The 11252-nt window shown below is 46.9% G+C and overlaps 1 protein-coding gene across 4 annotated transcripts in view; it reads right to left on the bottom strand.

Annotated features, from left to right (window-relative positions):
• Positions 1–11252, bottom strand: part of SLC20A2 (solute carrier family 20 (phosphate transporter), member 2) — a 96386-nt gene that overhangs the window by 8656 nt on the left and 76478 nt on the right. For all 4 annotated transcript variants that reach the window (XM_008571198.1, XM_008571200.1, XM_008571199.1 and 1 more), the window contains 4 exons: positions 10677–10880; positions 9075–9666; positions 5089–5274; positions 3894–3978 (listed from right to left, as the gene is read on the bottom strand). In XM_008571198.1, coding sequence (XP_008569420.1) covers positions 3894–3978; positions 5089–5274; positions 9075–9666; positions 10677–10880 — 1067 coding nt within the window. The remainder of the gene's footprint in view (positions 1–3893; positions 3979–5088; positions 5275–9074; positions 9667–10676; positions 10881–11252) is intronic.

The following is an 11252-nucleotide window of genomic DNA, read 5'->3' as shown; positions in this document are numbered from 1 at the left end:
GGGGAAAAAAAAAAAAGAAAGAAAAGAAATTAAATAAGAAATTATAATTCTAAATTTAAAAATCAGTAGTGTTTCCTATATGCTGTTCTAAATCCAAAGGCTTGTTGGGTAATTACTGGTGTCATCAATAGAGATTGACAATGTGGATAATTCTCAAAAGAGAATAATCTCAATCAACTCCAATATGGAATTAAAAGATTTTGGATAGGGCTGGCTGGTTAGCTCAGTTGGTTAGAGCATGGTGAGGTCTAACCAAGGTCAAAGGTTCAGATCCTTGTACCCACCAGCCTCAAAAAAAAATCCACAAAAACCATTTTGGATAATGCCACTCCGAATTCCTATTAAAGAGCTTACAAATGATTGCTTCTCGGCCTTTTGGCTAAGATCATGTGTAAAGAGCTTACAAATGAGCATATTCAGTAGAGGTCACAGACTAAAGACTAAAGCTCATTAAGGTTCACAGAAGGGAAGAGCAATTAACAAATTACTGAAACATACATCTGAGGATACTTTTATTTTCAAGGCTAGTTTTTACTTTTTAAATTAAGGCTTTTGACCTTAATCACAGGAATTATCGCTGGAAAATATCTAAGGAACTGAGCCCTCTGAAATACAAAAATATAAAAAACTGAAATAGAGAGCAAAATGCACCATCAAAGCAGACTGTCTTATATATACCTTCTGGAATAAAATGTGATAATATGATTTTTCTAATTATTCTTTTCCAAATTACGTATTTAGCTAACATTTGTATCACATAATATTATGGGGTTTTATAAATGTTTTAAATAGGATACAACAAAATTTAAACTATGTGCTTAGCTATGTACACTTAGAAGGAAGCATGAATAAGTGAAATCTGCCCAGGTAATTCAAAAGCTCATTTTAAACAATACTTTCGATCTTTTTTCCTGCCAAGTTCCCAATTTTGCCTACCTTCTATTGGATGGCGTTAAGCAAGAAACTTAAAAATGAAACACAGGATAGTTATTTCTGAAAATCTGATGCAATTCAGTTATAATTTTATGTGGACATCAATACTCTTTGAATGTTTCCAGATTCGTGGTTTCACCCCCACAGGGCCCATCCTTAACACCATCCTGTGGCACTCATATTTCACCCCACCTCTGCAAGCTGGCACTGTGCAGAAGAGAAAATGTGTAACGTAAGAGAATAAGTGTTGCGGGATGATGGTGACTGTGACCTCTATTCTTTGGACTCTGATGAGAGTTGTTTATCTCTTACTGTGCTATGAGCTTCCTAGAGCCAGGATTCTGTCCTTGGCTCTTGTGACAAGCTCAGATTGGTCCCGAAGTCCATGATCAATGACAGCGAACAAAATAGGTTAGAATCCAAGCTGAGCTCTGTTTTGTCTACTTTATAAATGACATCCCACTGTAGTCCCATGTGAAGGAGACTTGTTTTAAGTGACAATAAGGATCCTAAAATGTATCAGCTCTAAGGAAATAAAACTTATCATACGATTTGTATAGACATTTTAGGACAATTATAACATACATTTATTCACAAAGTCCTGTACAAACTGGATGTAAATCCCTTAGTAACATCTCCTTACTACATTATAAATATAAATATTGAGGAAATAACATTTTGGTTTTTTGGCAGCTGGCTGGTAGAAGGGGAAATAACATTTAAAGATAAAATTTAAGAATTTAGGTTTTCTTATAGGCATTTTATACTTTTCACCTGTTTCTTTAAGTTGTATTCTAGAGTTTGGTGTTATTAGCAAAATTATTATTGTTAGTTATAACACTTTATACAGTAGTATAGATTAAATGGTAATGCAGTTAGGTAAGTAAGTAACAGCAACCTAGAAAAACCAAACATGCTGATTTCAAGAGATCTTTCAACAGGTGTGAAAAGAAGTTGCCTTCACTAGGCTCACTTAAGTGTAGGGTTAATCATTAAAAAGACAGTGTAACATTTATTTAAATGGAGTCCAAAACACTAAGCCTACGGAAATATTAAAAACCTATTTCCTTGGAAAAGAATATATTTAATGGCATACCTCTCTTCTGTGCTCCTGCATACCCTGGTGAGCTGAAATGAGGTTGGGTAGGGAGGAAGGTGGTCACTTTTCATTGCATACGGTTTTGTACTGTTTGAAATATTTCCATGAACATGTGCTTCTGTGGTAATTTTTAGAAAATCTAAGTTAGAAGCTAACAGTGAGTAAGTGGCGGGAGTGTACGGCACTGTCCCCTGCCTTGCTCCCTGCACCCAATGGGCAGAGCTGCAGTGGGCCTCCGTCTGCCCACTCCCCAGCTGTCATTTTGGGGATGTTGCTTAACCTTGCTGTGTCTCCATTTTCTCACTATATACAATAGAACTCACCTCAGAGTTACTTGAGAAGATTAAATGAGTTAATCTGCATAGTGCTCTCAGAACAGTGCCCAGTAGACACCTGCTCCCCACATCTTAGTTGTGGTTGGTTACCATGGTTATGACTATTATGACTACAATAAGAGAGAGAGAGCATGCGGTGAAGATCTGAATCCAGATTCTGCCATATGCTAATTGCATGATCTTGGCAAAGTGACCTAACTTGGAAGCCTCAGTTTTCTCATCTGTGAATTGGGAATAACAGTTCCAATTTCCCAGCATGGTTGTGGGGATTAAATGACATACTGTGCATGTATAAAGCACTGAGCACAATGCCTGGCATTCTGTATACCCTCGGTAAGTGGCAGTGACTTTTATAATGAAACTTTGTGGAAATTGAGTTTTTCTATATATTGTAGCAAAAAAGTTAAAAACAAAAGATAAAAAGCTGCTTTCCAATGAGGTTGATTCTTCACGCCAGAGTCCCAACTCTGTCTTAAACACGCAGTTGGCCCACTTACAATATGCTCATAAATGCCGCCTGACCTTACTACCCGAAGCACTAAGCTAGTCACATTTGGTTGGCATTTGTTTATAAACACATCAGTTGGAATTTTAAAATCACAGGTAAATGTACATGGCCGTGTCTGTCTTAATGGCTATCATATTCCTTCTGGTGCCCAGAATAGTGTCTCACACAGAGCAGGTACAAATGAGTTATTCTTGAATGATACACATGAATGAACCTAGGAAAAGTCTGGAAGTGGCTTTTGCTTTGTGGAAGTTGGCAAGTATTTTTGCATACAGGAGGCCCATTGAAGATATTTTAGAATTATCTCCAGCTCCCGGCCAGAGCTGGGTTAGCGGAGCTGGCTGACCTTCGTTAACTGCCCGGACCTCCCGGAGCCTATTTCCTCCTTTTTAATCTGCAAGGCTCTGCACAGCTCCAGTGTTCCATCACTGTGACAGGGACTTCCCTCCTGTATGGCTCTGAGTTTACAGCGTCTGACACCAATCCCTACTAGGAATTACCCCTAACTTGGAATTTACTGTAAGGTAATATAGTCACTTTGAACATCATATAAGGAAAAAAAATCTGAAACAACCATGTCTTACAATTCCACTGGGATGATTTCTGTTTATTTCTATTTCCACTGTCAACTCCCAGTCCCTGCAACAAGTGGAAGCCAAGGGTCGTGCCCCCATGAGCCTATGAGCACGGAAGCGCGCACACAACTTCAGCGCAAACCCCACTGTGGACAATGACAGTACAGAGGGAGAGCATGAAGCACCAGTCAAGGCGGTCGCCCTTATGCTCTGAGCCAAAAAGCAAAGTCTGGACGACAGAAGGGATCACTGTCGGGCAGCAGAGAAGCTCAAGAGTCATGGCCCAAGAGAAGCGAGCGCCCACATCTAGCAATGTCCCAGCAGACCCGGCAAGCCTTGAGACGCTTTTTTTTCCACAAACAGCTGTGTACAAAGCACTGCCAGCTTTTGTCAGCGTGGCCTGGTGACTCTGGGCTGATGCCAGCAGCCTGGCGAGGGCCTACCTTGCAGTGCGTGGTGCTGACCGGGAGCCCGATGTTGGAGGCGACCACCACCGTGAATGCTGAGGCCAGCTCGATGGTGAAGCCGCTGTGGGAGCGAGCACAGGAAGACAGTGTCAGGCGTGCTCCGCAGCCTCCTGGCCCTGCACGGAGCCCCGGTCTCGCTAGAGCATTCTCTGGGTCGACTGCGGACTGCTGATGGGCCAGATCAACAGTGACAGAACCAGAGACTCAAGGGCACACTCATACTAAGACTTCGTGGGATCTGTTTACAACCCCAGATAGCCTTGTTTTTCTGATAGGTTTTCAAAAAAGTGTGTAGTAACTGGGTCAGAAATTCTTGCTGTGCAGTAAGATGATAAATTAGTCGTTTCTAAAGTGGCATAGGAAAAACTATGCTCTCCTTTTAAAAATGAGTAATTATTACCAAAAAGTGCATTTTTCTCAGATTACTAATTTTTCTCCAAATCAGCCTACTAAAAAAATCTTTTATTAAAATGAATATCAAGGGGGAAAACTTAAAATTAGAGATAAAAGGAAAATGAAAGCATCAATATGTTTTAAAAAGAGAGGAGAGATATCCTACAATAAACAGGTGGTTCCAAATGTTAGTTGTATCTGAAAGTTCGCCTGTAGCTCTGTGATCTAACCCCTAAGGTGTCTAAAGGGTACATACAACAGGGTGACCAGGTACAAAGCCTCCAGAGCCCGCCTAGGACGGCAGGGGCAGCCTCCATCTGGCTGAGCTAGAGGAAGGATATACAAGGTAACCCCTGAAGGATGGCAGGTGGAGCTGGTGTGGCCGGAGAGCTTTGGAGAAAGGCAGGCCCCGGGCCCCGGAGCAGTCTGCCTCCTGCTCCCTCCCCACCTGTGCTCTGGACCTCTCAGCGGGCTGGGGGCTGCAGGGCGGCTTCCTCTTTCTCTCCCATCCTGCTTGGCTTCAGCTTCTCCTTCCTTCTCTCATGCTCCTATCCCTCATCTTGGTGCCACTATGGCTGGGGGCAGGGGAGTGCAGTGAGGAGGCAGGAGGTAGCAAGTGAAAGCAGGAAGGGGTCCCTTGAGCCTCTGCCAAAGGCTGCAGTGGCCTTGCTAAGAGTGGGTGGGGCAGGAGCTGAGTCAGGGCCACAGCCATGACAGCTGGGCTCTGCGGCGGCCTCAATGGCACGCCCTATCAACCCAGTGACACCCACTGGCTCACCTGGATGGTGTGATTGGAGTGAGGTCTTTCCCCATGGTCTGGATCACTCTTCTCCCCCAAACCCAGAGACCTGTACAAATTCCAACTCCTCCGTAAAACAGCAGCCAGACAGGAGTGGCTGCCTCTTGCATTACTCCACCTTGTTCATAAATCAGCCACAAAGCCACAAGGGGACCAATGGCATTACTGGAAAAAAAGGAAGATTAATTACACATACAAAAATAGCACTATGCACAATACACAGTGACCCCTCGGTCTCGAGAACAGGCCATCTTACTGTAGTTGTGGCTTACATATACGGTCTAGTGTTTATAAAAATGACTTTTTTTTTTTTACTGTGGTAAAAAGCATAACAAAAATTTACCATCTTAACCATTTTTAAGTGTACGGTTCAGTAGTGTTAAGTATATTTACATTGTTGTGAAAGAGATTTTCAGAACTTTTTCCTCTTGCAAGTCGGAAACTCCGCACTCATTAAACCGCTTCTCCCTGGCCCCTGTGGCCAACCACGGCAGCCACCATTCTGCTTCCTGGTCCTGTGACCTTGACTACTTTAGATACCCCACATAAGTGGAATCATACAACATGTATCTCTTTATGACTGGCTTATTTCACTTAGCACAATGTCCTCGAGGTTCACCCACGTTGTGGCACATGCCAGAATTTCCTTCCTTTGAAGGCTCAGCAGTCTTCCATTGTGTGCACGGGCCTGTTCTTGTTTGTTCATGCAGCTGCTGATGGGCATGTGGGTTGCTTCCACCTCTAGGCTACTGCGAGTAATGCAGCCACACGGGTCTGCAAACACCTCTTGGAGACTCTGCTTTCAATTCCTCCGCATATATACCCAGAGGTAGGACTGCTGGATCATACGGTAATTGGTTGTGATTTTTTGAGGAACCTTTGTACTGTTTCTCATAGCAGTTAACTCCACTTTACATTCCCACCAGTGTGCACAAGAGTTCTGATTTCTCCACATCTTCGCCAACAGTTATTTTTTTCTTCCTTTCCCTCCCGCAATTCCTTTCCATTTTCACTGCCACCCCCTGCTACTGCTACTAATGTCAGCTACCAATTTTGGGCAGACATATCAAGTTCCACACTATGGGATCACAAATATTACTGCTAACCATTAATTCTCACAACCACCCTGCAAACCAGGAACTGTCACTCCCATTTACTGACAAGAAACGGAAACCAAGGCCAAGGTCATGTTGCCAGTAGGAGGCAGGAGGTGGATGGAGAACAAGCTCAGCTCCCCCAGGGACACGCCTGCCGTCATCAGGCCCCTGGCAGCCCGCGCTGAGCACCAACGCGCAGGCGCTCACTGCTGCGCCAGCTCCGGTGCTGTGTACACCGTGCGGGCTGAGCGTCACGAGGAACTGAACCCCCTGTCTGCTTCTCTGGCTGTGTGACCCTGGGTCCTGTCTCTGAAGGACACTGCTTACCTAGCTCAAAGGGTTGTTCTGGAGAGGATTAGAATAGGTTGTAAATAGTCCCGCACTGAGCCCTGGGACAAACTTGATCACCTTTTGTTGAATGAACAGAAGCCCCTCTTCACTGTTATTATTTCTAGAATCTTGCTTTCATCAAATGACAACCCCGCTCAAAAGCTTCAAAACCAGTCTCAAAACTGCTAGCAGCTGCTCTAAACTCTGACCTGAGGCAATTACTGCCTAGACCCTTCCTCTGAACTTGAAATACTGTTTTGGGGTGGCTTGTTACTTTTCCATGTATATGTTTTTCTTATCTCCCTAACTGGAGTTAAAACTCCTAAGGGACAGAGACCCAATTCATAACACTCTGCACTTTCAGGCCTTCAATAAAGAATTCCTGACAACGAGGAGGAAGTTGTGTGGTGTGGGAGGCAGACAGGAAGTTACTGAGATACAACAGAATCTGGAGCCCTAAATAAAATGACACAGAAACACCCATGTGACACTGAGTAGGGCTTAAGGTGCCCAAGAGTGCCTGGCAGCAAGACTTCTTTTAGAACAGAAATGCAGTTGCACGTGGTGGACAATGTATGAAAACAGTTCGGTAACTGGACAATGTGAAAAGACAACAACAGCATGTTTTCCTGATTTGGACAGAAACATTAGCCCTGCGTGATAATGATAATAGAAGGGTGGAAATACACAGATACTGATTACGTGAGGAGCACGTCACACAAAGCAGCTCACATAATCCTCATGGAAACACTACGAGGTTGGAGCTAGTTTTACCCCCAGTCTACAGATCGGGAAACTGACACTTTGGGAAAGCAAGTGCCTCATCTGCCACCACAAAGCAAGTAAGGGAGAGCAGAGGCTCATGCCTGGGGCTGCTGGCTTCCAGGAGGCTTCTACAGAGCAGGCCTGGCATGGAGCTGAGCCAGGAGGGGGGCACCTGCTCCAACTCCCCCTTTTCAGAATGTCCGTGGTATCACTACACCCTGTGGGGTAACTGAAAGCCACATCAGGCAGCTACGGAGTCTGCACGCGTGGTGTGGGGAAGACCACAGAGACCACGGGTGGTGTGGAGCCCCTCTTGCTGGGGTTAAAGCTGCCACTGGAGAAATGTGCTCAGTCACTCAAGTTTGTCCCCAGCTGTGTGGCCCGACAGTCATCTCACCCAGGGAGTACAGTCTGGAGAGACTCCCAGGAGCTGTCCCTGAACTAGTGATGCTCCCTAGTGGCACCCTACCACTCAGGCCTTCTAGGCCCCCACAACTCCTTCCTGAAGACCTCAGGTTCCACCCTGAGCCACGGCACCGCGTGACTGCAGGCTGGGCAGTCCTCCTGTCCGGCTGTGCCCCGCCTTTGCTTGCCTTATGCTGCTGCTGCTGGTGCCAGTGAGCACAGCTGAGATGGAACCCTTACTGATACTGTCCACTCTTGCAACAGCCCTGGGAGGAGGTGCTGCTGTCCTCACTTACAGGTGACGAAATCAAGACAAGAGAAGTCAAATATGTAACAGCTCCTCTGCGAAGAGTGCCAGTACCCAGTTCTCTGCCTGACAAACTCCTGTTCAGCCTCCAAGACCCAGTGTGGCCTCTCCCTTGGGGCTCTCTGGTCTACCCACAGGCTCGGCTCTGGCCCCAGTACCCTGCAGTGCGCTTCAGCCACCTGCTCCCACGTCTGCTGAGGACACGGACCACATGTACTCTCCTTTCTAGCTCCGGAGGCTCAGGCGCCATCTGGCATGTAGGAGGTGCTCAGTAAATCCTTGCTGACTGACTAAATGAATGAAAAGTTGATAAATTATTGGCTTAGAAGTTTAATACTTTGTTGTAATTTCGGAAACACCTTTAAATAACAAGTTAGGAATGTTTAAACGAATAGAGAAAAGATTTAAGGGGTACAAATGTCAGCTTCCGGGTTACTGCTGAATGCATGTGAAAAATCTCCCAAGAAACCCCCGTGACCTCCAGATTCCACACTTCTGCAGCCTGCTGTCCCCTGAGCGCAGCGGCCGTTGNCCCGTGACCTCCAGATTCCACACTTCTGCAGCCTGCTGTCCCCTGAGCGCAGCGGCCGTTGCGCGGGTGTCACAGGCATCTCCAACCACACATGTCCAATCCCACACGTACTGCTCGGCCCGGGCCGTTCTCCACACGGCTGCCCTTCCGGATCAGTGGTCACCCCATCTCAGATTTGCTTAGGCCACATGGGCGGCCTCAGCCCGCCCTGTCTTTCTCACACCCATCTCCGCTCTGTTGGCAACTTCTGCTGGTCTGCCTTCAGGTCAGATGCACAACCCTGCGACACTGTCTCCCCACTCAAGCCGTTTCCAGTCCCAAAACAAAAGCCACAAGGCCCTTGTCGCCTTGCTCGGCTCCTCCCCCGGCTCCCTCCCCCTGCTGTCTCCTGACAGTCCCCCTTTCCCCTCTTGGGCCTCTCCTCTCTCTGGCGAGGCTCACGCACAGCGGGTGCCCCTGCAGGACACACTGTCCCTGTCCCAGTGCCGCCCGGGAGGGACATGTGCTGGGCGAGTGCACGAGCGCTTACCTCACATCATTGCCCCCGTGGGCAAAGGACCCGAAGCAGGCGGTGAGCACCTGCAGAAAGTGGAACAGCAGGTGGACCTCGGCCGTGTCACACTCGTCCTTCTCCTCCTCGGCAGCGTCCTCCCGAGGCGGGCCCGGCTGTGCCAGCGCAGGCGCCAGCTGCACTTCCACACCGCCCTCCTCCGCCTCTATCTCGGCCTCGGCCACCGCGTTGCAGTAGCTCGAGTAGCTGTCGTAGCGCAGCCTCTTCTTGGAGTAGGCCACGGTGTCGCCCACCAGCTTCTCGCTGTCCTCTGCGGTGGCCGGGGCGCCCGCGGCCTTGAAGGTGGCATGCACGGGCAGGCCGCAGATGGCCGCCGTGTAGCAGGTGTAGCTGTTGTTCCGGCGCAGCAGCCGGTAGCCGTTCTCCTGAGCAGGCTTCTCCTCCGGGCCGCGGTCGACGTGAATTTTGTGCAGCAGGTCTTTGTAGAGCCCCGAGTCTTTGTGCACAGTGTGGTACACGTGGCCGTCACTCTTAGTGTGGCCATCAAAGCCGAAGGTGCCGTTGGAGACAGGCGACCTTGCAGAGCCGTGAGTCATGGAGAGCGCCCTCCCTAAAAAGTGAAGACGAGTCTTATCTTTCAGTCTTTTGAATATAAACCATGTCTTTTAGGAAATGATCCCTACCGTTTCATGGCATTTTAATTTTTCTATGTAATTTATTTTCTTGACCATAAAGGACATGTAAATATGGCTAAAATTTTAAAAGAAAAAAAAAAAAGGAACTTGGAAACACATTAAAAGGGTAAAACTACTAATACGGTATTTTAAATTTGATAAAATGTAAATTCTGCTAAATGTGTCTTCCAGAAATTACTGTTTCTAGATATGGATAAAAGGAGAATAAAGGGTGAATCCTCATCTTAGAAAAACTTCATATATGAGACAAAACCCAGTTCACGTGACATAGATATTCCAGGTGCTTCTTAAGAGGCCAGGCATGACTAACAACGGCAGTCTGTCAGATCAGCAGGGCAAAATTAATTTGCTTCCTTTGGGCAGACTCTGAGACTGCACCTATGGCACGTGGGTGCCAGGGCCCCCCACCTTGCAGGGATGTGGGAGCCACCTGGGCAGGTTTGGGCAGGGACTGGTGCTCACCCATCATTGCCCACAAAGCACACCCCCAGGATGGTCTGCATGTTTTCTAAGGCTTCTGCGATTCTATGGACCATCTCCTTTGTTACAGTTTTAGCTCTCTGCGTCCCCCATGAGGAAGACTCCCTTAGCCAGCTAAGTGAACCAGTCTTCAGCAATCTGGAAACGCCTGTGGTATGGTATGCAAGACACACATGTGCAGCGGAGCTAGCTCAGCACAGGCCCTTGCACTTCTGATGACACTGTAAACAGCTCTTGGAAGAAAAGCACAGGGCAAGAGTCAGCCTGCTCTGCTGACTCTGGAATGGTCTCCTGAGGACTCTGTAGCCTCTGAATTTTCTTCAAACATAAAATTGAGGGATGCTTCGTGCATTAAAACCAGACTGCCCACACCCAGGCCTGGCTGCTTACCCGCTGAGGAACCTCTTTCTACCACACATATACCTGGCCCTCCAGACGTTCTTACCGTAGGACACCCGCGGGTGGCTTCCTGCTGAAGTGCCTTCTGAAGCGCCAGGCGTGTCCCCAGTCAGCCCCGTGAGAGGGACAGTGCTGTCATCATTAGCCTTGGCACCTGGGAGCTCTCTAAACACTGGGGACTCCACTTCCTGCACTTTATCGAGGCTTTCATTAGAGACTTGTGATAAAGCACCTTCTTTTTGTACTGTGCCTAAAGAAAATATAGTCATAACTAAAAATTTTCAAAGATAATTCTTGTTATTGAAAAAGTAACATTAAAAAATTAATATGTATCTTTAAACTTTAATACTTACTTTGGAAACAAAAAAATTATAGCTAGATAGAGAAAATAAAGTGGAAAGTTCAATCAATTATCTGGAAAACTAGCCGAAAAATTCAGCTATTGAGGAAAAGACGGGAGTTTAGGGCCTGAGTTACCGCACCCAAAAACAACAAAATGGGCTGGCCAGTTAGCACAGGTGGTTAGAGCACAGTGTTGCAACACCAAGGTCAAGGGTTGACCCTTGCGATGGCCAGCCACCAAATACCGACAAAACAACAACAACAAAAACCAACAAAAAAG

Source organism: Galeopterus variegatus, unplaced genomic scaffold, assembly GCF_000696425.1.
Source record: "Galeopterus variegatus unplaced genomic scaffold, G_variegatus-3.0.2 Scaffold666, whole genome shotgun sequence".
NCBI lineage: Eukaryota > Metazoa > Chordata > Mammalia > Dermoptera > Cynocephalidae > Galeopterus > Galeopterus variegatus.
The sequence above is the reverse complement of the archived record's forward strand: the minus strand, read 5'-3'. Positions and strand labels throughout refer to the sequence as shown.